This window comes from Stigmatopora nigra, chromosome 10 (genome assembly GCF_051989575.1).
Source record: "Stigmatopora nigra isolate UIUO_SnigA chromosome 10, RoL_Snig_1.1, whole genome shotgun sequence".
NCBI lineage: Eukaryota > Metazoa > Chordata > Actinopteri > Syngnathiformes > Syngnathidae > Stigmatopora > Stigmatopora nigra.
The window spans coordinates 7,958,205-7,982,909 of NC_135517.1; the positions used below are offsets into that span (position 1 = coordinate 7,958,205).

The 24,705-nt window shown below is 40.8% G+C and overlaps 1 protein-coding gene across 3 annotated transcripts; it reads right to left on the reverse strand.

Annotated features, from left to right (window-relative positions):
- Positions 1 to 238: 238 nt before the first annotated feature.
- Positions 239 to 24,636, reverse strand: arhgap46a (Rho GTPase activating protein 46a). 3 transcript variants are annotated; one of them, XM_077725721.1, is made up of 10 exons: positions 24,477 to 24,636; positions 14,766 to 15,242; positions 7,098 to 8,493; positions 4,948 to 5,608; positions 4,716 to 4,808; positions 2,946 to 3,019; positions 2,458 to 2,657; positions 1,730 to 1,821; positions 1,484 to 1,653; positions 239 to 1,391 (listed from the first exon to the last, which is right to left on the reverse strand). In XM_077725721.1, the coding sequence occupies exons 1-10, from the start codon at positions 24,488 to 24,490 to the stop codon at positions 1,197 to 1,199; spliced, it is 3,372 nt and encodes a 1,123-aa protein (XP_077581847.1). In that variant the 5' UTR covers positions 24,491 to 24,636; the 3' UTR covers positions 239 to 1,196. The 3 variants fall into 3 exon arrangements, with proteins under 3 accessions (XP_077581847.1, XP_077581846.1, XP_077581845.1); XM_077725720.1 differs by lacking the exon at positions 24,477 to 24,636 and adding an exon at positions 23,928 to 24,216 and having other exon boundaries at positions 4,972 to 5,608; XM_077725719.1 differs by lacking the exon at positions 24,477 to 24,636 and adding an exon at positions 23,928 to 24,216.
- Between the last annotated feature and the right edge of the window lie 69 nt (positions 24,637 to 24,705).

Here is a 24,705-nt window from a genome sequence, read left to right on the forward strand (position 1 = left end):
CCCTACTAATTTAAATTGACAGCAGGATAAAAGGAAATAGTAATTATGTTGAGAAATAAAATTATTTTAGCCAATAAAACATCATTCAAATTGTCCGCCACTCTTCATTACGCCATTAATACCAGTTATCACACACGCGTAAGTCTGTCAATGTGTGTGAAAAGGTAAAAAAAGGCATATGGCAACACATACTCATCAATCATTACAACCCAAAAAATACAACAAAAAAAGACAAATATCCAGCTGAACAAACCTTTATCTAGTCAAACAAGGGGGTACAGTATACACACAATGAGTGGTTTGAGTCAGTTCTATGATGGAAATGAAAAAGTTAAAACAGAACTAAAACTAATAATTACAAAAACTTATTTTTTGCTCTTTACAGAAATGTCCATCTTTACCCCTCTTGATTTGAATACACTATAGTGTTAATACTATTTACAGACAATATATACATTTAAAAAAAAAAAGTCAGAAAGGACTTAAAGCTTAAGCTACATTCCCGTAATGCTTGAGATTTGAACGGTAGTTCTTTCTCATTAAAGGGGTTGGACACGATGACAGAGTTGGTCTGTAGGTAAATGTACAGTATTTATCCCATCACACCCATTTTTTTCTTTCTCTCTCAATAAGACCTGAGTGACACACATCACAAGAATATAGAACAGTAGTCCAACTGAAAGATTTCTTATAGATTATGATTATTATAATACAGTAATCTCCCACTACACAACGACAAGTGATGTAATTACACATCTTCGGTTCGCCACCAAATGGCTATTCAAGGTCCAAAAAAAAAAAGCACTGCCAAATGTGTTAAAAAGAAAATCAAGAAAAACTCAAGTTCTGACAATAGTTTGTGCTCTGACGCTGTACAATAAACCAACGATCGGATTATTGAGTTTCTTTGTTTTTTCAATTCATATCACAATCGCTTGAATGATGCGAGGGAGGGTGAACATAAGCAGAGACACACTATTATGAATATTTGTACGAGCATGAGTAGTATGTTAAGCTCAAGTCATTACGTGCACTGGTTAAATTAAGGTCACCCAAAAATGGCTCAGTTGTGAGTTTCTTGCATCTATCACTAAATAATTGTCTTTCTGACCCTAATGAATAGTCTTGTCTCTCTTTGGTTGTTGTCATACGTAAGCCCACTCATTTCCAGTGTGTTTCATAGATATTCTGTAGATCTACAGCACTCCCTCGATAAAACTGGTGTCCAGGTGGACTATGAGCATCCTCAGGAAGGACATCTCTTTACGAGTGTTCTCAAAGATAATCCTTGGGTCGTCTGATTGGCACCGGAGGCAGTTTGGCGCCATCACCATGGCCAGGTTGTTCACATCCATCTTGGTGATGGCTACATTAGATGGCTGGGCAAACACCTGAAAGTGCAAAGGTTGAAGAAGGCAATTATGTGACTGACGGGTGACCACTCGGCTTGGTGTATTGACAATATGCAAACATCTGTATTCACCTGCAAGAAGTGAATGAAGTAGAAAAGCACCAGCCTGCTGAGATCAGGCAAAGACTGAACCACCGCAATAGCTGCAACCGGGTCATCGCAGTTGTTGACGCACTGTTTGTAGAAGTTCATGGGGATCAGAGGCTCCTCCAGCTCTCGATACCACAGTTTCATCAGAGAGGCTGATTGAGACATTGATAATTAAGTACACAGAGCTCACAGACAAATTAAAATATAAATGTGCAATAAAAAAATTACCTGGAACATTTGGGTCTGACAGGTTCTCAGGGATCCGCCACTGGTCAACTTGAAGCTTCAATGCGTTGACTTCATCTATATCTCCCGGCACTCTGAAGTGGGATACAAAACTTGTCACTTACTTTAAGTGGCCGCAAGAGGGAAGCCTTTGTCAATCAGGAGCGATTCTCTTCATTCTTTTACATTGATTTGAAAACTGACATTATAATCTACAGGCAAACCATTCTGGTAACATTTTATAGCAATTTGGAGAAGCCCTTGAACAAATATAAAAGTATCGTGTATCATTTAAGTAAGCCAAGTGATCATTTTAGATAATTATTTTTTAAAAGTCACATTAAGACGTGGCAATGACACACACAGAGACATTACCGGTCATTTTAGGCAACAATATTAACTATTGGTTCAGTTTAAGTGTGGCCGACAAGACCCCAAAACCGATAGCCCTGTTAATACCATGTAACAATTATCTTTTTATAATGAAAAAAAAAACAATTTATTTTAGCAGTATTGCTGCCAGCGAATGAACAATTGTTAACTAATTTAAATTCAAAGCAGAATGGATGAAAAGAGCCTCATGATTAGATAACTATTGTCAGAAATGTAACCATTTTTTTAAATACATATTTTTAGATACATATATACACACCCAAACCCATTTAATATTTTATTTTCAAACTTCCAAATGCTCAATCTTTTATGTTATTACCAAAATTGTTGTATCTTACCTGAAAATGCCCTCTGTCTGAGCCCCACCCAGAGCCAGAACATACTGGGAAAGTTGAACTTGCACCCAGGGTAATTTCCTGTCTGGAAAGAGCTCGCTTTGTCGCTCCATGACCTCTTCCAAGGAGCTACCAAACAGGGAGGGGGTGATGATGGCCCGTCGACTATGGTCGACCTCTTCCAAGGTGGGCTTACGTAGTCCCTGGCGGGCAACAAAAAGAGCAGACGACGGAAGATTTACGACCTGCCAATGTCTACTTCTACAAGTGCACTCAGTCTATGTAGTACATATAATTTAAGTTTAAAAAAATACCTCACCAATGATGCAAAAATATGTTTAAGAATAACTTGGGTAATTAATACAATTAATTCATGGGAATTCATTTCTTAACCCAAATTTATTTTTTTTTTAATTGTTTTAAAACCGTGAGAAACTGATGTCTAGCCACAACAGCATGTGCCAGACCTTCTCATTTTACTTCTCTTTTACCTTTTTCCCTCCTGTGATGGCCACCTTTTGTAGTTTCCGATGGCAGAACTTAGCATAGGTGCTGACAGGCAAACCTGTTGGTAAAGAGACGAGGTTATTCAACAAGTAAAGCACAATAAAATACACCCACATCCAACCGAAACTCTGTAGTTGCGTCAAAATCCTAAAGATAATCCTCCCAGGATGAGTGAAAGGAAAAGTAATGATTAAAAACGTGTTCCTACAAATACAACATACTGTATTGTAATTTTTCCCACAAATGTCAAACTGTTGAGGAGAGGCTTGGAGAAGTAATCGGAGACATGTTGACAATGTAATTCTATCATATGGGGATTAGAGGAGGCCTGCCTGAACTGTCAGGTTGAGAGAAGATTTACTGCTGTTCAACAAAAGCTTTAGACGCAGGGTTCGCCTACAAACCCGAAGTTCAGGTGATTCATCAGTATACGCACACAGAAAGGCCTCTGGCATGAATGGAGAAAACACAAATTTCTCAGCCACTGGAAAGCCATCATTGATTTTAGACTCTGTAATGTTTTGTCTTGATTTTTTGCAGTACAGACCTTCTGACAATCAATTTGCCTTTGGGGATTGGAGACATGATTTCTGTCTGCTTGTTGCCAAAAAAAACTGACTTTTGTGGGTCAGGCTTTATTCATATATCATATCAAGTTGTACTCATCCTTTCCATGGCCCGGAGACCCTAACTCCTGAACTTGAGCCAGATGGATACACTCACTCACTGATGTGATTTTCAAGTAGCTGACATGTTCCAAGGTGTTCCCTTAGTCAAATCCCTTCAGATTTATTGCAAACAGTTGAGTCACAACAGCGGTGCTATTATGACTCATCCGCTTGATAGTAATTGTGTCTGGCTAAAGCGATAAGGAAAAGGGAATCACTCATATGGGCAAGTTAGAGTGGGTTTGAACCAGTTCTAAATTTAAACCCACTACATGAAAACTGCAACCAGGCAACCAACATCCACACAGATATACAGTGTGAAATCAACGAGCTAGGTCGTGCACTTAATTGCGATAGTCAAGTGAGACACCTGTTGACATAGGGCTAAAGCTTAAGTAAAATAGGACATCTTTGAAGCAAGTTTACTGAGATGGCTTTGAACTCGTCTGGTTGTTTTCAACCCTCTGTATTCAGAATACTATGAGCAAACAATAAGGCCCCCTGTTCATATGTAACATTCCAGCCCCCAAAAAACGGCTGTTTCCCAATCCTTCTATCAATAGAGCTCATTATACTATTTTTAACATGCTTAGATTTCTTGTTAGTGGTTTAGTCAATAAAAGGATCCTCTGATAAGTTTTTTTGGAGTGTCATCACGATTAACACTGTATGTGAGTCACCCGAGTATTTGGTGAGGAGACTGCTGAGGTGACTGTGGTCTTCTAGTGACATCATCGTAACAGCTGGCCATGTGGGTTCCTCTAAGGGGGCATGTGCTGATGAGGTGGCCAAGACCACAGACATGATTCAAAGAACAGGCCACTGAGATTGAACAGATCCTCTCTACATAGTTCTTTTTTTTAAAACAAATTCATCAAGTCTGCACATTCATCATGAGCTCATTCAGCACCAATTTCCATCCCACTCCGAGTGGTCAATCTGAGGTTTGGCTTCTGACACTTGGGGTTTATTACAAGACTGAGCAGAACATCCTAAAACTCATATCAATGAACCGGAATGTGGCAGTTTCTAAGAAAAAGCCATAACTCCACATTTGCAGTTTGGGGTAAATGAAAATAAAACTACCTTCTTCCTCTTCTGAATTCTGTTTCCGCTTTTTCCTGGACTTGGAGTTCTTCTTTAATTTCAGGTCTTGCTGTTCCAATATGAACTGAGTCACTGCAAAAAAAAAATTAAAGATGGTCAATTTCACATTTCCATGTTAGTTTCGAAATTAACTTCAATAATTCAATGGGACGGAAAGGAAAACAGAAATTGAGTTCCATTAAGTTTTGGCAGAGACGTAAAGGTGACCCACCCTGTTGCTCAGTCTGAGACTCACATTTCTTGTCGCTGGTGGGCTCCGTGTGTCTCTGGATGTAGCCCTCCAGGTAACAGCGAAACTTGGGTGACGGCGCAAAGAAAGCCAAGCTGATGGCCATCAGTTCCCAACCTGCAGCCAAGCTTCTGGGGCTTGCATTTCCCGTAGTCTGCCTCACCAGCTGCACGTACAGCTCGTCCCTCAGCCCTTGAATGTCCCAGCACTTGGTGACAATAAGTAGGGCACAGTGACGGCGGTCCAGACGCGAGGGTCGGTCTCCCATGAAGGCCTGCACAAGCTTGAACATCTCGCAAGCCTCCTTCCTGACAGTGCGGTTGCTTGTGACTAGCATGGGCTTTTTAATGGAGCCTCGGTTCCAAGACAGCATGTTGGCGATGGAGACGCGGCGCCGGAAGAGGCCTTGTGTGTGCATGTTGAGGTGCTTGCTGGCCCAGTCCTCCATGGCTATGTCCGAAGGCGGTGGCTGCCGTAGGGTAGCATAAGTGAACTGGTATGACGAATCCGCTCCTTTCGCTCCTTCAGGTCCATCTCTGTTGTCTTGGTTGGCAGGTCGGTGTGGGCCGAGAGATGCACTGCGTCCATCCACCATGTCTTTTTTTCTGCCCTTTAGCTGAGCCTGTAGTTCAAGGGTGCTCGCCTACAAAGATGTACAAGAGCCATAAGATTAGGTACCAAGACGGTTGATGATAGAATTGAAAAGATCATACAGTCGTCTACAATTGTCTCAGACAATTAATACCATTCCAAAATTAGTTACCCAGGAAGCAGGTTTGATGAAACAGTATTTGTTAGCCACTATACAACCTTCTCTCTAATGAGTCTAATTGTTACCCAAAACCAAATATAAAATCAAGTGATCCCTGTGGCTATTATGACAATAACAACGAGCCAACCTCCCCCAAATGGAGAAAGCAGTAATCCAGACACATTAGGAAAAAGCCTAGAATAACATTAAAAAAGAGCCAGAGTTCAAATTTTGTTTTAGGAGTAATATAAAGAGCTGTCTTATAAATTTGGTGTTTTGATGTAATGTACAACAGTTACATGTCAGCTTGGTTAACTTCTGTTAAGCTTTTGTTTATGTGATTGTCAGTCAACTGGAACACATCTGAAAGTATGAGTTTTCCATTTCAAGTGAGTAAATTACACGGGCATAGGGACAAATACTTGATTCATTCTTTGTTGATCATGGCTGAGGTTTAAAGAATTCAGTGAACAAGGTCAATCACAGGTCTGACAGCAAAAACAATGTTAAAATATGGCATTCATCAATCTTCTAACTAATGATCCATAATCCTACACTTGGTGAACGTGTGTAAAAGCGATTTGCCAGCAGGTCTGAGTAACATTCCAAGACAGACTTAGTTGGGTCGAGTGCTCTTTGGCAGTCGACTTAAAGGCAAAGCACTACAGTGGAACCAATAAAGCTCAGCACTAGCATTCCTCTTTTTCATTTTCCCTGCCAATTCTGGACCATATGGCCCACAGCGTCGCTCCTTCCTGAAGAAGGCAGGCCATCTCCTGAATCCCTGTTCTGGCATAAGTACCAGATGCCCAAGCAGATGCTGGCATAAGAGTATAAAGTACCTACAGAGAAGGACAGATGGAGGATGGCATGTAATGCTGGAACATGAGCTGTTTTGGTTTGCAGAGAACCCCTTGCCAATCCGATGAATATATATATATTTATATATATAAAAGTCACTTTCGCAATGTCTACCCAGGAAAACTAAGGTTCAAATATTCAACAGTAGGGATAAATTTACCTGCTCTTTTTGACAAACACTAGGACAGTACATTCCCATTTCAATTTGAACCATGCCATCCCACAGAACAGCAATCTCTTTGGTAGGTGAAAAAGCTAAATATAGCTAAATATAGTTAACGTTCCAAGTACGGTAATTTTCAAAGTAACTCAGTTCAGTGTGTCTTATATAGGGATTTTTATGGTTTAATGGGCCACATGCTCTTTGAAGCAAATATAACTGCAACTTAAAGTCCAGTTATGTGTGAACAAGTACTTTTTTGTTCATTTTTTAAAATTAAATTGTTGCGTATGGTTTCTAGTCAAGTGTGCCTAATAGTCTAAACAATTACAGTGGCTTCTGTCTGTAGGTGAGGCTTACCTGGGAGTGTGGTCCTGGAGTCTCAGGCGAAGCTAGGCTGGCCTGGCTATTAATGCTCATCTCCAAAGTATCGACTTTTTCATATGTCCTTTTCTGTCTCCCTGGTATATCGAGAGGGATCACAGCAGTCCTAGTCAGTGAACGAGGAGCCTCGCCGATATCTTCTCGGGATGAGCATCTACCGGCTGGCACTCCAGCGTACCACCTTAGTGAGTCTACGGGGGAGCGCGTCCGGGATGCGACCACCCTCTCGCCTATTTCCTTTTCCGGTCCCACTCTGATTTCCCTCATAGTGTTGGAGCGACTTACAACTTCCCTCATCTCGGCCATCAGTCTCTCGTTGAGGGCACATAGCTCTCCACTACTCCCTACTGATCCAGGCCTACCTCCCGCTCCTCCATTGGCTCCCATCCTTCTCCTGCTCTTTCTTCTCAAACTCGGAGAAGGGCCAGTGGAGTAGCCAGAGTCCTGATAATTTGCGGTTCCCTGGGGTGTCGAGGAGGGGAAATCCTGTGAAACTTGGCTGCTCTGCCTACTGTGTCGTGTATCGATAGCACGCTGTACTGTAGCCTCCAGGGCTCGCCAATTCTGCTTTTTATCCAGTGTACTTGGGCCTGGGGTTTCTTTATCTCTCAACTGGCCTTGAACTTGTGGCAAAGACTGAGCCTGTGAGTGCGGCTGGATTGCCACAATATCCTGCCGGGAAGTGGGAGACGGGGTGCGCGTGGGTAGAGGGGAACCAGATAGGTGCTGCTTGGGGTCTACATTGATCATATGTTTGATGCACTCCAGGCCTGCTGGACTATAGTCAGAAGCAGAGGGATTTCTCTTGTGCCTGGAATTTGGAAGAGCTGGACCAGGGTGCTGAAGTAGTCTTGGCTTCTGGAGACTATGGGAAGGAGTGAGACGAGAGGGTTGTTGGCCATTGAAAAGGTGTGCTCCTTCAACCTCCATGTCTATTGGGGGTTCATCGTAAATGGGACAGTCTGTAACTGGTTCATCATAGATAGGGACACTGCAAGCATACTGAGGGGAGATTGGGCGTGTTGTGCTGCTTTGAGACCTAAGAAGGAGGGGACTGGGTTGACTACTGTCTGACGTCACTAAACAAAAGCTGCCGTTACTGGCTTTTCTCAGGTGATGGGACTGGCGTGGCTCAGATGCCGTTTTGCCACAGGGAGCGGTTTTATATCCCTGGGTGGAGCCTGAGCATCCTCCTTGGACTTTGTTATTATTGGACGGGTATTGCGTAAAGGTGTTGGCTTTGTTGAGTGCACTGCTCTGAAGGAGTTGCTGTTGTGGCGCTGGACTAGGTTGATTCCGACTCATGCTGTTCACCTTTACCAACATTGCTGCCTTAGAACCAGGTACAGGTTGCCATCTTTGAGGGAGATCACTGGGGGGAACAGATATGCAAAATAACATGTAAATGATAATGATTAAAAAAAAAAGTTCATTTAGTTTGCATAAAGCCTTCCAAAAATACTACAAACCCAGAGTGCCATCTAACATCAACAATTCAGAAGTCAAACTTGTTTTTAATGACTCAATTTTGACAAGCTGAATGAATGTGAGCAGCCGAGAAGTCAGGATTGCCGCAGTTAAGATGAAAAGACCTTTGCATGGGTTCAAAGGTTAATTCGTCTTTTTTTGGTTGAGGAGCTGAGCTAACTCCAGCAATCTGTCATCAATCTGGTCATACTGCGTTGGTCTCTTGGCTTTACACGTCTGCAGCATTGTAATCATTTACTGATATCAGTTATCAGACATGCCCTCCCTCCTAAACTAACTTTTCAATTCAAAGAGCGAGATAAAATAGTTAGGTGTGCCACATTGTGGCCACACGTGGTCACCGGCAGAACAAACACTTACCTTAATACTCTGAAGTCAATACTGATGTGATTAATTAGACCAAAGTTGATCACCTCCTGTCGTGATAATCCAAACGTGAATACAGTTACAGAGCAAACGTAAAGTCAAGTTTTTTTTTTAATCCAAGACGACTGGGAACCAACTGAAAATGGGTTGCAAGAGCAAGAAGATGACGCATTAGGGGGAGGGACAAAGGCAAACTGAACACCCCCACTTCTTCCCGCATCCCTCTGGAACAATACTCAAACAATTCCCTTGTGAACCACAGTACAACAGCAAACTTCCGTTAATCCCTCACAGCTACAACTTCGCCTTCTCTCACTATTCATTTAATACGAGAGCGCAGTTTGATTGACACCTCTTCAGCAGTTCTGATGGCCATAAACAGCTGGGTCCACACCACATGGCACATCACCAAGCAGCCACAACTGCTAGGAAGTTAGCAAAGCCCTCGCCTCATAGACACCAATCAAGACAGTTTACTATCTAACACTCACCAGAACACAGACACATGTGAAGCTCTAAAGGAATGCACTCCAAATCACCAGTGTTTGTTTGTGACAAGTAGGTGAGACACTGAATGGTACCAGATAGGTGACAACTGTGAACTTGAGAAGTCCCTGTTTGTACTCTTTGAAACGTGATATGTTTTGTCACTGGTCATGTTGAGTTGTTTGAGGTGATACAAACATGACAGTTATTACCAGTTTACACACAGTTCACAACTTTGCACCAGTATGGCAAAGTTAAACAACTTACCCCCCAAAAACTTCTGATGAGTGAAAGCACAACAAACCCCACATGTGAGACCACAATAATCAAATTTCCCTTTCCTTATCAGCAACCGGATCAGACCTCAAACAAATCAGCTTCGGGGGTTCATGTAATGGCCAACATAAATCCCCCCTCTGTATTCTTGGTGGGTGGGTGAGATTCTTGACATAACCATAACAGCAACTTCCTGCAGAAGCAGACTCAATGGTCGATGGGAAGAGGTCTTTGCCTAATGCTACAAAAACAGGAGATGCTAAGGGTGGTAATCGCTGAGCTTCATGATTCAATTTGTTTCACTTACTGTATGGCTCACATGGCTTGGATTATTTTAGGATCTTTTTCCACTGTTTTATAGGGTTTTTTTGCCACTTATGAAAAAAAGTATTCCTAGTGACCCCCAATCTCATTATCAAAATATTTACATTTTCCTAACCTAGATTTTAAATCATAAACAAATCGTCATTTTTGGTACAGAATAGTCTTCTGAGAATCATGACAGTGTATGTGTACACCAAACTACATCTACTGGTACTTTCAAAAACATTTATGGGTCAATATCCCCAAAAATGTTTTAAAGATCACAGAGATTAAGTGGTATATGAATATCATGGTTTCTGAAGGCTTCTTACTTTAAGCTCTCAAGGTCTGGATTCCAGACTGGTTCTGGACCAAAGGGGACAAAAGAAATCCCGCTGTTTACATTTTTGCCATGACAACTTGAGCTTTGAAAGAATAAGTCAAAAAGTATTGAAATGTTTGCTGATCTATCTGTTAAAACAAAGAATCAATCTGTCAGCCAGCATTATAGTCAGCAAATTATAGAGGAGATGCTTTGAAAATAAGGCTGGATGTTGTCCATGCAGTCGCACAAAAAATAATGACAACTTTTGAGATGAGGTCTATAAATGAAAAAATCAGAGACTGTTACTAAAGGAAACAATTTTATACTAGTGTTTGTGTGCATCCTATAGTTCCCTTTTTAGCAAAAATTAAAACTGCCACAATTCTAGTTTCATGACTGTATTTTTAAAAGTATATATTGTTATATCTAAAAATTGTGTGTCATCAGTGAATGAATAAAATGTGATTTCTTTGACAAATTTGAATTAACTTGACTATGTTATAATGGTGCAAAGAAACAACTAAATGGAAAATTGGGGACAAATGTGTGGTGGGTGAGGGAGACAGACCTGTGACACAATTCCATGGTAAGGGCATGTGTAAATGAGAAGGGGTGGGGATTAGTCGTGGGAGAGTGCAGCAAGGGAATGAGTGAGAAAGCTGGCATTCCACAAAGCTCTTTCAAGTGGCCTCTGTGGCTGTGTGGGGAGCCTCACACAATGCATGGCTGTGCCATCGTCACGGAGACGCCTCTCTAAATGACAACGACTCCAAGAACGCAAGGTGGGGGAGGACAGGACTCAACCAAACCGGATTCTTCAACATCCCCAGTTCATCAATATTGCGATTCAGTATTCACTATTTGTGACACAAATGTTATTAAATGATTTTTTTTGGATTGCAAATACACTGCGTTAAAGACTAAAGATTCACACAAATATACTGCGTCAGTTGTGACATGGACCTTCATTCAGAGCCTAGCGTGAGCATTGAGACCGTGAGGCATCAGGGAAATGCAAGATGAAATGAAGTTAGAGGCCCTTAACAAAACCTACATAGTAAACTGATTAGCTTCAGAGGTAGCAAATCAACTTTATGGTCAGCAAACTTGCATTAGTCTCAGCAGCTCTGGTGTCTCACACCCACACAGTCTCACTGTGGTGCTGCGATCAGGTCACTTCCCTGACCAATTCACTGGCTACAAGCCAACTGGAAATCAATTCGTACAAAACGACCCATAGAACAGTGGGTGATCAAGAGTATCTATAATCAGAAAATAAATGACAAAACACCAGGAGAACAATGTAAAAATCCAGAGAAATATTTTTGGCAGAATTTCATTTCAGACCATATTTCCTGATGCCCACCTGTTGCATAACAGATGAAGTGATATCTCCCTTTGAGCCAAGATGTCTACCAGCTGTGCATGTCTTTGGCACTACTTGCCGGTGTCAGGAACGGCAAGCTCGGACGGGGTGTGTAGAATGAATGCTAGACCAGCACACCCTCTGCTATATGAAATGTTATGTTCCAAACTCAAAAATAGCAATCAGATGTCAATAGCAAGTGCAAACCACAAATAGAAAATATCTAATAATAAATGAACGGTAACCATGATGCTAAGTGTTTGAATCTTTGTAGTGTAAAGTAGAATGGAGTTCTACTCTATACATAGAATCTCTATGTATAGAGATTCTATACATAGAATCTCTATGTATAGAGATTCTATGCAACCCCCTACATAGAATCTCTATGTATAGAGATTCTATGCAACCCCCTACATAGAATCTATGTATAGAGATTCTATGCAACCCCCTATATAGAATCTCTATGTATAGAGATTCTATGCAACCCCCTACATAGAATCTCTATGTATATATCATATATATCATGTATATATCATATATAGAACTGAAAATAAGCAAACCACACCAGAAACTGAGATAAAAGAAGTATTTTTACTGTACTGTACAGAAAACTACCATGTTATACCCTAATGAGTGGCGACAAATGTAAAGCACTAAAGACTTCCGCTGCATGAAGTCAAAAAGTGGCTCATTAACAACTTAAAAAAAACAATCAAAACCCTAAAGGCACACTCTGTTTCCCACATGAACCAAACTGTGATTACTTCTTTACATGACTCAAATTCAGAAACAAACTTTATGTTAGCCAAAAATATGAAAGCAGTGTTGACTGCTGTTCCATGATTAAATGAGTGACTAAATTATAAGCACCCCCCACCATGTTTCATTCTTCTATTTTTTTCAAACAGTTTGTCTCCCAACTGAGAAAAAACACTTTCAGTTGACCTGCCTTTCGGACCTCTGAGTTATGACTCTGAGCCATTATTCCTTCTTATAGGCCCACTATACAACCATGACTTGACCATAAGACAATAGAAAAAGCATGACCCACATGTGAACCATCTCAGTCCATTTAAACCTCACACCATGAGTCAGTCCGTTGAGGACTTCTACTAAAATTTGAAAACCATGCAGAAGAAAGCCCACACAGGCCGTGTCACAAACGGTGTGCAAAAATCCCATATAGAATTGTATTTCCTTGACAACAATAAACAGACGAGCGTCAAAAAATGACCGAGAAATTCAAGGCAGATGTGTTTAACAACGTTCTGGGGAACACTGCGCAATCCTAAATCATGGGGGGAAAAATATCAGTTTATTTCGTTTCACCAATTATCCACATGTGACAATCATCTTATCATTTTGACCTCATATTCCTGATGAGCTCCACATTCTCAAAGTACCACAAAATTCCTGGTAAATGTGGTAATAGTAAGCCAATGAGTAACAGATCATGTCTATGCTACACTAAAAATTAGAACTTGAGAGAAAATTGAAACAGAAATCAAATATTACTGAATAAAACACACTGATGTGGTGTTGGAAACGTTTGAAACGGACTCATCTAATACGCCCAAATTTTAAATGCCCTAAAACAAAAGGAAAATGGAAGTGGAATAAACATGTGTAAGCTCTACAGAAACCTGTTTTGTTGTTCAAAAGCTACAGTGGTATCTCTGCTTTCAAAATTAATTTGTTCCAGAAGTGGTTTTGTAATTTTCGTAAGTAGATTTGATATGTAAAATCCAATTGTTCTAAGGGGTATCGCTGTATCTTTACTGACATATCAGCAAAAAGACATGTAATCCAATAAGAGATGTAATCTCGAGTATATAGTAAAAATAAAACATGACAAAATTCTGTCTACATCAGAGGGTTTAACAGCGCGAATCAATTATGTGAAACCGCAAACCACTGAGTTTTACAACCCTGATTTATTTATCTCATTTCATCTTACTCCTTCACCCATTTATCCATGTCACATTCAACATGGTAGCAAACTCGCTGAAGACGAACATGTCTGAGTGTTTGTTTTTTCCCCAATTATTTGCCAAGATATGTTGACCATATGAAGGCATCTTTATGGCAAAATATATGATTGAATCCTGGAGAGAAAAACACTTCAGCCTTTGAAGGGCACAGCTGACCATGGTTAAAAATATATACAGATAAGGTTCTAGGAAATGTTGAGTCACAAAAAAATTGTATTACCAGACAATATAACTTTTTTTAATGTATTCAGTAGATTCAAATTCTAAAGCCATGACTAAGTAATTACCCAAATGATAGGATGACAGAAAAACCAAAGTCACCATGTCACCTTTGAAAATTTAGCCTTGAAAGTACGCAGCTGGAATGTAGTGGCTCAGCTTATTATTAATCACAGGCAACGCATTTGCCTCACATGTAACCGCACAGACTCTCCTACTGGAGAGTTCTTACAGTCTTTTTCATGGCCGGGAGCCTAGATTTGTTTAAGGAGAAAAAAAATGAGCAGTAGAGCGGGGCAAGGCAGCTCTGGGTAATGGTCAGCACACAGAAGGACACTAAGATAGTTGTAATGGCTATTTGCCAGACGTAACAGAAGTGGCATGTGTGGAATCTAAGGGAGGAGATGGTGGTTTAGAAGCGGCCACAACGTGAAGCATATGACGGGGTCTTTGAATGACTTACTGTTTGGGCTCGTTCTGCATCAGTAAAGGCGCGAGCGTTGTGCTGTCCAATATGAATAACTAAGCATTCTTAGCATTTGGTAGCAATTTGTTAAGAGTTTGAGTGTAGTTCAAGGGGAATAGAAAAGAAAACATGGAACATATGGAACAGCTAGATAAGAAAAGGAACATGGAAACACAGTTTGGGATTGACCTAGCCGGGCAAATGTCAAAATAGTGCTTCAACTTGTCAATTCAGGAACATTTGAAAGCAATTATGATGCACTTTACCACATTCTACAGTAACAATTTCCTCTGGTAACCTGATCCTCTAATGATAAACCACAATTCTTACGTCAATTACTGTTTATGTAAGTGGTTACCTCTGTGGTTCTTTGACTTCTTTGCTGCATCCGTCCGCCTGTGATCTGACATTCACTGCTGGTTCCACCTCTGGTTTGGAAGCCACCTCAGTTGTCCCAGGACAGTCTCCATCTCGCTCAGGCAAAGAGATGCATGGGCCCTGGCTCTCCACACTGCTGAGACTCCCTGTGGTCCCATGCTGGTGCCTGTCCACACCCACTGCTGCCCGGTTTCCTTCCCTACAGCGCTTCATACCCTGAAGCTGGGAGAGGGGTACTATATCTGCTCCTTGTGGCCGATGCCAGACTGTTCGGCGACCCGTAGAGTTGTAGTAGTAAAAGCGACCACTTTGCGGGTCAAAGAGCTCCCACCACTGGTTACCATCTGCTTGTCGAACAGGAGCGCCCAAGGGAGGATCCCAGCCGCATTCACCAGTTGTCAAGTTCACATACATTCGCTCACGGGAGCGTGGCTCCAGGATCTCCACCCAATCAGAGCTGGGAAAAAACAGAATTAATAAAAAAAAATGTTATTCATCATTGCAAACTTTGTAATTTTTCAACAGGAGAATCATTCAAAAATAGATTTGTATAACATCAGATCAGAATTGTTTTCAAATCCCGATGTAGTATCGATGCATTCTAAACATTTCTCCCTGTATCTGTGCAGGCTTCAATTGAAGTTATTAATTTGGAAGGTGCTAGGGACCAGTAAAATGATGGTGCTCGTTTGTTTTTCCTGAATAAGGTGACAGGTGGATATACACAGCGAGCCACCAGGCATGGAGTCAGCAGGGCACAAAGAGAAACATACGCGCTTGAGTGCCGCTAACACAAAAACCACTGTGCTTAGCTACAATCACAGAGCAACAAAAGCCAACTCAGCAGAATAGATGTACACAACAAAAATGAGACAGTAGCGAGGCCCAGAAGTCAAAATCCTGAAAATAGAAATGGGGACAACCCATTTTCCAGAAAACTACAAAGGGCGCACATATAAACGCACGGTCACAAGTAAAGTCAAACAGTAAAATATATTTTAAGAACACATAAGCCGCGTTGGCCATCAACACAACATTGTGTGCAATGAGTATTGAAAGTACTTTCATTGAATACTAACTATATTATGCAAAGTGAATAATTATAATTTACAGTACGGCTTTTGCTTTAAAGTAAGTCTTCTGTCTCTTCAATGCTTATCCAATGGCTACCTTTGTTTCCCATTGCCAAAGCCAATCCACTGATGGTGCCAATGTCAGAAGGTGGCAGCAATTGCTGTTCTATATTTGTTCACCTGGAAAACCTGGAGTTATTTTCCATTCCTGTTAATTGAATGAACACATTACACTCTGTTATTTGCGTCACCAGCGAATGTAAAAAGATCGTAGAGAGAATGTAGGAGTGTCACTTGCACTATGCACCCATGTGCCTGTGTGCTCTACGCTGGGAGGCCATCTGCTCTGATCCCACACAGCAAGAAAGTAGCCTGACCTTATGCGCTGCAATGTGCCCTATGTTTTCATGCTGCCTTTCATCCCTGGAATTTGGGAAAACAAAGTATCCGCAACTTTCTATCAAATAATCTATCATTTGGATTCGGAAGCGTAAAGAGGAAGATGAACGCATGAACATGGATATGTGCTATATAACCAGGCACAGCGAAAGTCTCAGTTTGTTTAAAACGGTCACACACAGCGTTTGCGATCAATGACTGGGTATCCCGAAATGGACTGTGGGTGCTTTTAAGATGACTGGTGCAGTTTTGAACAAAGTACCTTTAAACAAAATGGATCTTGACTTCAATTAATTAAGAAGGTGTTCACGGCACGTTAAATGAGGAAATTTCGATGGACAGAATCTTCACCAAGAGTCACATGTTTGGCTTTTATTTCAGAATCTGTGTGACTGGTCATTCTTTTTGCTATACTACTTCACGTCTAAGGGAGCGGAATTAAAAATATGAAACGAACAGCTATTCGCCAATGTGACTGCAATGGTAGGTGACCGATTCTAACACCCACCGTAGATCTTTATCTAAAACATGAACCGTGAATTTGGTAAGTAATGTAACACAGTAGGGTAATCTGATCTATCTCAATGTAGTCTTGACATGTGTAGTCAAATCCTTGTTCGTATATAAATAATCCAAAGAGGCTGTGTGGCTCATGCTGTGTCTTTTCAGATAGGGGGGCTGCATCTTCAAATTCCATTCTGTGATGATCATGACACAAGGAAATGGGAGAGAATTCAACATGCCGGACATGGCGAACAGAGCCCCAAATAACCAACAGGAAGCCTTTCTTTGAGGGTCAACGGTTGGGGCCATGGCTGACTGTTTCCTTCACACATGTTGTAGTTGTTGCATAAGGACTGTTCCCTCTAGATAAATAAACAGCCTTTTTGAACCAAGTGTGAACCTGCTAGGCTGTATTGACTCGACCAGTTAAGCAGGAAGACGGTCCTGAGTTCAGTTCTAGAAATTCCTGAAACACTGATCACTTTGGGGAGCACTGGACATAAAACAATCTATCACATGGATTGTCTTAAACAATTGGAATTGAGAGAAACTGGATTTTCCTCTCAACGCACAATAATGAGAAAATAAGCAATCAAAATGCAATGACTCAGAATTAACACTCTTGTAAAAAAAGATAATGCATTGGAGAAATTAGTTATTCTTTCTTTCATTTGTGATTAGTGGTTTTATAAAGCGAGCAAAATGAGAAATTTCTGACTGAAAAGGCATTAAAGTGGAGAGAGCAAAAGTCCAATGTACCGAGGCCAGCAGCTCTGTCCTGAAAATGTTCATAAATGGTTTGGAATGCAGTCTGCATCAGCTCAGCAATTCTCTGACTATTGATCTAAAATTAACTTATTACACACAAAGCTGCTGAAGTCAAAGCGAACATTTTTCTGCTTTCAACAGAACCACATTTTTTAACTTTTATTGTTGCACACAAAAAAATATAAATATTTCTAACATTACCACTTTTGGAATGGATTGTGATTTGCCTTACTGCCTTAAAGAAATGATGAACTTATGCAGGTGTAAGAAACCAATTTTTCATTGGACTTCACGCTTGCCGAGTACACAGGGCCTCTTTCTATCTCGGTAATGGAGACGTTGGTGCAAAACTGTGCTTACATTCTTCATAGCAAATAAAAACACAGCTTCACTAATATACAAAGAAGCCTGCCTGGGGGTCCTCCAGGCATAAAAGATAAACAGCAACAACACATGCAGAGATATTTGCATGAGTGCTCATATTTAAACACCTTTCTACTTGAGGTTCTACAGGCCAATGTTCTCCTTGTATAGAAACAAATAAGTAAAAAACATTCAGCACTGAATGACATCTCCAAAAATAACTAGAAATGAGAATGGTCCCCTTGTGTAAGGGAAACAACTGCATATAGCGCATGGAATCTGCCCTATTGTTCCACATCAATGCCAAAATGTAACTGGCACTTTTCCCAACAGTGGTAAACACACAGGACTGCACAATACCATTCAATTGAAACAAGTCAAACATGAAGCCTTGTGTGATTATCCATCGTCGCAAGTTGCACAAAACAATCTAAATCATGCATTGTGCACTAAAGTGTTGACCGAAAAACACCCTAAAAGTTTTGCCAATGAATTGTTGGATCACTAATCCACTTGAGGCTTTTCACTATGAAAAGGACCAAAAATATTTCCAAGGTCAAATGACACAGATTTCCACATGGAGTTTTCCAAAAACTCACCGGCGTGAAATGAGAGATAAAAAGCAGCCCACTAGTTAAACTCTCATTACTGCTTAGCTGAACTTTGACCTTTCCAACAACACTCTATTCTTGGGTTTTCTCTTGTGGTTAAATTCTCTCACAGAGCTAACCATTCATCTGAGGAAACCTTAGCTGACTATTCTCCAAAGTGCAACAACAGGTTCCACAGTTTACCATGGTTGGTATATTTATGGGCCAAATTTTCCTATTTGGATATACAAGACCGTCCTATTGCCAGATTCTACCTTAAATAACTTGAAACAGAAAGCGGTAATGCTCCCTAGATTTCCAAATTGACAATTTAGTTCACAGGCTGTGAAAACTCAAAGGTGCTATTACAGAGTAAGTTGACCTTATACTGTGTAACAGTCACTTGGCGCCCTTGTTCAAAGTCCAATGAAGCTTGGCAGCTTGCTTATCTAAATGTTGTACAACAAACTCACTGATACAAATGGCAACGATGAACCTGGCAGGTGCAGTCACTTTGTATCAAGTAAAACAATTTGTAACCAATTGAGACCATTTTAAATTAGTGAATTTTTCAAAACGTGGGCAGTTCAATGTAGACCTATTACAATTTTCAATTGAACAGTTTTGTTTTAAACTACAATTGTAACTCAACCTATCCTTGTAACAATTACGAGCTACTAAAGTCCTGGTCTCAATTACTTAGAATATCACAAAAATGTTCAAAATTAAACACTCAATCAACTCATGAATTAACAAACCAATCTTTTCATTCAAGGGGTTTCATTTCCTTTTAAGATACTCTTCAAACAAATTTCCTTTTTATGGAAGGTTGAAAGGTGTGCACGAGTCTTTGTGTATAAAGGTTTGTGCAACACGTGCTTAGCCATCAAGAACATTCAGAGAGAGGGAGAGAGAGAAGGGGGGTGCACATGTTTCAGATGACGGAAAACCTGCACTGCACCTGTCAAACACAAATTCTTTGTCCCTTTTGTTTAACACCTCAAATTCTTGCTGTGTCACCACCAGGCAACATGTGTGTTCTATGTAATTACAGGTTTGACTCAAGGCCGGAAAGCTGTAAATAATACAGAACATAAGTCTACCCAACAACTATTAATGAAATTGTTAATCCTTAATAAACGAATGCTTTTGCCGTTAAAAAGGGCTGCGTCATGAACACAAATCTAAGATGGGCCAAATTTATTTATTACCCATTTATTTACGTCTAAAATGTCTATTTCTGTATTCTCACCCTCTTGGTACTGTGACAGTGAAATTTCCCAAATACGGGATGAATTAAGTTATCTAATCTAAAGAAATTGAGTGTACATTCTCTCCCTCACACTAGATTTAATTAACATACCTTACTTTAGTTGCCGCATTGGCTCAAGCATAATGCACGTGCGAGCAAAGAGAGCAAATACATAATCAATAGTTCACACCATTAAGCCCCATTGACAATTTGGATCAATAATATAGTCACGACATTATTTTATAAATAGTTAACATGTAAATGGAACATTCTGTTTGCCTCATTGATTAACACAAGAACTTAGAAGATGTCAATGAGTAACAATGTGCCACTGGGAACATGTGATAATCCACCATCTTTCCAGTAACCGGCAGCAGTTGTCAGTGTCAATTCAACTCTAGAGTGCTTTGGGGTTCGTCTTTCACAGGAAAATATGTCAGGAAGGACAGACCCCGCCTTGTGTTCTGACTAAGCATTGAAAATCAGGTTTCTAGGGAGGGAGGGAAGACCCTAATGTTCGGTTATCCAACAGTGCCTTACTGACAGCTACTGTAAACACATTCAAAATAATTACACATCATCATTACTGCAATTAGTCAAGATGCGTAACTATCTATCAATGTTATCACCTTTTTCATGCCATCCGGTATTCCCTTACACCAGAATGATTGACGGGACTGTCTCTGCTGACAGACCTAAAAGTCTTGATGGTCTGGTTGGTGCACAAAGCTGGCCCTTTCCAAATATGAACATTTGGTCTATTTTAACAAGAATCACTCACTGGCTTTAAAAGAAAAGTAAAATTGAATTTTGATCTTCTCAGTGTGCTTGTAGGTACCATACAATATTTCTAACTTGAAAAAATAATTTAGTAGTACTGGGTATATTTACGTACAGGAATTTCTAAGTATGTGTATGTTAAATTATATTATTTTATATTTAAGTATGGGTCACATTGTGACAGGTCATTTAGCCGGACTATTTTTTATTTATCTTAAGCCATCAACAGTTCAGCCTTTTTGGATTTAAAGCAGTTACCAAGTTGAGAGAATGTCCTCTAATGGCTCCGAGCCATATGCATCACAAAGCCCAGCAGCCTAGTTTAACAAAAGCCTGCCATGGGACAGAACAATGTGGACTATTGTCAGAACAACAGGCGAACTTCATTCAACTCAGTGTGTAGCCTCGACACAAGAGCAAATCAGAGGCACAAGAGGACAGCATTTCAATGGGTATTGCGTAGGTATGTCCTGCTCCTGATTTTTGACCACAATCATTTTATTTAGTCTCACCCAACAATGTTTTCCTGGTGGTTTGATTAGAGCAGCCGAAAAGCACAAAGTTACTAAAAAAACACGACTACTGGTCTGGATGAGTTCTTGTCCAAATCTGATATTTTAAAAATACCCTTGCAGTGCGCCAATAACAATACAGAGTCCTCAATTGGGAAACAATTAGTCTTGGGTTATGTAGTCAAACCGTTGCCTTAATCCAAAACTACACATAATTAATTTATGGCTGGCACTGGATTAGACAAGGTAATTCCACCAAAGACATATTTTTCTGTGCATTATTTCAATTAGTGATACAGCCTACCTTTCCACCATTTTTTTCATAACACTGATGAAAATCTAAAATTTTTGCAGACTCATTTCTAAATGTTAATCACCACAAGTACCCCCCTTTTGCTGTACCATAATGCTCTATAGTGTTAGTTAACTCCTGACCATTCTGTAAATCCCCATTTTCTTTACTCAAGAAACACGTGAGAATGTTTCGAGTCAAAAAAAGACTGGACGAGAGTGAACATGTGCAGCGGAGGCTGTGGTGGGTCAAAGAAAGGAGGGGATCTGTGTATTTACTACACACGGCGGCCTTTCTGTCTAGTTCACCAGCTGTCAAGAGTAGGAACAATGAGGTCACTTGTTCAAACATGAGAAGATAAATTAACCTGTTAGGATGTAACAATACTTAATCATACGTGTTCATAGGGATAATTCTAATAATCATTGTTTCTAAAATCACTGTACTAGCTGAACAACCGAGCCCTGCCCCACTACCATCAGTAGCAGTTTGCAACTTCATTTGAGACTAGACCCCCAGTGACCCCCCCAAACCTCCCCGCTGACATGACAAACGAGGCCACGTCTAATCCCAGAGTAGAGTTACAGGGTGAGTGGGGGGTCAGTGACGGACCACGGATCCAGAGAAGAGTACTGATTGTCCTCAGGAGGTAGTGAAGGTGCAGCATGCGCGTCCGCATGGATGGGAAATGCAGGGCAGGCTTGTGATTAAGCCAATCCTTGGTCTGTGGGTTGGGTGAGTCTGGGGGTGAGAGCTCTGGTATAAAATGTGAATAGGTAGCAAAGGGACAAATTAACACAAGCCAAAAAAACTAAAATGTTTTCCTTAACATTGGTGAAAATGTCACTGGCAGGCCAAACTTTATAGTTTTGGAGACAGTTGTAGCTCATCTGTAACGGATCAGGATGGAGAGTTTGTCAAGAACAGAATCTCCTCTTGGAAATTTGCCACAGCTAACGTGAAGTGTGGCGCATTTGAGCTGTGTCATCACGATAAAAATTCTTAAACTGGTGTTGAACTGTAGCCTTGAAACTTCTGTATACTTGGAATGCTACATGCCATGTAGTCATTATTTGGACTGTAAAACCATGAGAGAAAAAGGTACAGATCTATCAATAGCACAGATAAAAGTGGTTAGGGTAAACCACCTTGACCTCAACACAGTGTCAAAATGGCAGGCATTGGACATATGGACATAATGAAACGCCATGTAACCAATATTTTGACCGTAAAACCATGAGAAATATATATCTATCAATAGCACAGGCAAGCACTGGACATATGGTCATAATGATACGTGTTAGTTATCTTACCTACATGTGATCAGTTCCATAAAAAGTAGCAAAAACAAATATGCATCAAGACTGTTGTTGTCATGCAACTTTGAAAATCACTTCCTCTCAGCGGGATCTATTGTCAAAATGCTTGAAGGATGGACATCCTGCTTATGCATGTGCAGGATTCATTTAGCTGGGGAAAAACTTTGTTCTCTCTGGTCAGCACATTTATTGTGCAGTATAACACTGAGATAACATCCTATTTTTGTTCCTATTCCTCACACCCTTAAAAGTCACAATAGGACATTAGAAAATCTGAAAATGTTACCAACTTGACCTAGCATGATTCACACTGCTAAAAAAAAGGAAAAATACAGTTTGACAAAAAACGATTTCTTCACTAATTCACTGCTGTATATTGACAAAGCTAGCTGCCAGCCCTCCCAGTCAAAATAGACTGGACATCTAATGCCGTCGACTGTACAAAAATAAGCGATCACCACCGGGACTACTATTCATTCATTTTCTTAACTGCTTTATCCTTACTAGGGTCGCGGGGGGTGCTGGAGCCAATCCCAGCTGACTTCGGGCCAGAGGCAGGGGACATCCTGAACCGGTGGCCAGTCAATCGCAAGCAATTTAGAGTGTTCAATCAGCCTACCATGCATCTTTTTGGAATGTGGGAAGAAACCGGAGTACACGAAGAAAACCCACCCATGCAAACTCCACACAGGTGGACCACATGGATTTGAACCGAGGACCACAGAGAGCTGTGAGGTAGACCAGGGGCCGGGAACCTTTTTTTTATAGACCTATCAAAAGAGCCACATATGGCTCCCGAGCCACAGGTTCCCTTCCCCTATGCTAACCACTCAAGCCACCAGGCTGCCCTGGGCTTACCAGTTTAATTAAATTGGACATTTACCATTGTCAATAGATTAATAAGAAGACATGACAACAACATAAGAAGGTAATCAGTAGAGCTCAACGTTTGAAATCTGGTTGACAATCGACACAAAGAATTATTTACAAAAGCATCTTAAACTATATATAGATCAGGGGTGGGCAAACCAGTCCTCGAGGGCCACTATGGATAGAGGTTGTTGTTCCTACCAACCCAGCACATACACTTTAACCAATGAGATTTCTGTAGGAAACAAGAAGCACCTGACTACATTTCACTGATTGGTGAAAAGGTGCCCTCTCTATGGGTTGGAATGAAAATTTGCATCCAATGTGGCGCTTAGTAGAATAGTTTGCCCATAGATCGTAGCAGATATATAGATCCCAGTATAGAACGAGTGTATTGAGGCACGTGGAAATGATAAATACCTGAGTTTGAACGGAGTCTGGGTTGATGCTGAAGGAAGTGCCATGTGGAAAACTGGAAACTACGACGGGGAGTCAAATCCCAGTTGCAAAGCACCAATACAAGTGTGACTTCGAGTGGCAAATGGCCTGCAACATTTGCCTTCCATTCTGTTTATAGGTGCCATTAAAGCACGCCAAACAGTTATACGGCCAAATGGCGATCAGGTTGAGGAAAAACAAAAACCTAAATGGTTTAAGGTTTGCTTGGGAGAACGACCGTGTTTCTCCGTGCGGTCCAAACGCAATCGAGAATACAAAAGCAGTGCACGCGGTGCACCACGTTCAAAGCAAAGCGTCATGTTAAAAAAATGTCATGAACACGACATTGAAAAACTTTTCCATGTTTTTCTTAAAGTATTCGAGAAACGTAGGGGAAAATAATCACAAAAAAATCGTCAGATATCGAGTGCGGTTTGCGGCAAATGCCTCGCGAAGGCAAGAAGACAAGGAAAGTTTCTCCAACTAGATCTCACATGTTTTACCATAAAATACCATTTGAAAATAACTTACCTAGGCGCAGACATTTTCTTCACATTGTAATAGAGGTCGAAAAAGTAGGTTAAATTGACGTCTGTGCTCCCGAAGATGAAAGTGCTTAGACGAAGCTCAGCAAGCGGTTCCACTGGAGAGTAGCGGTAGTCGGGGGCGGTTCTCCACTGGGGAATCCGAAAAAGAAGGCTCCGCCCCCGCACGTGAGTCATAGGTGGGACGGGGTGGAGGGGGGTCTGGAGGTAGACAA

Bases quoted from the DNA above. Each gene is read 5' to 3' on its own strand.
- arhgap46a (XM_077725719.1), bottom strand. From the start codon at position 23,971: ATGGCACTTCCTTCAGCATCAACCCAGACTCCGTTCAAACTCAG. The intron at 5,609-7,097 runs GTAAGCCTCACC...ACATCTTTGTAG, and splicing joins CTCCAGGACCACACTCCCAG to GCGAGCACCCTTGAACTACA. The intron at 1,392-1,483 runs GTGAATACAGAT...TTGCACTTTCAG, and splicing joins ACTTCATTCACTTCTTGCAG to GTGTTTGCCCAGCCATCTAA.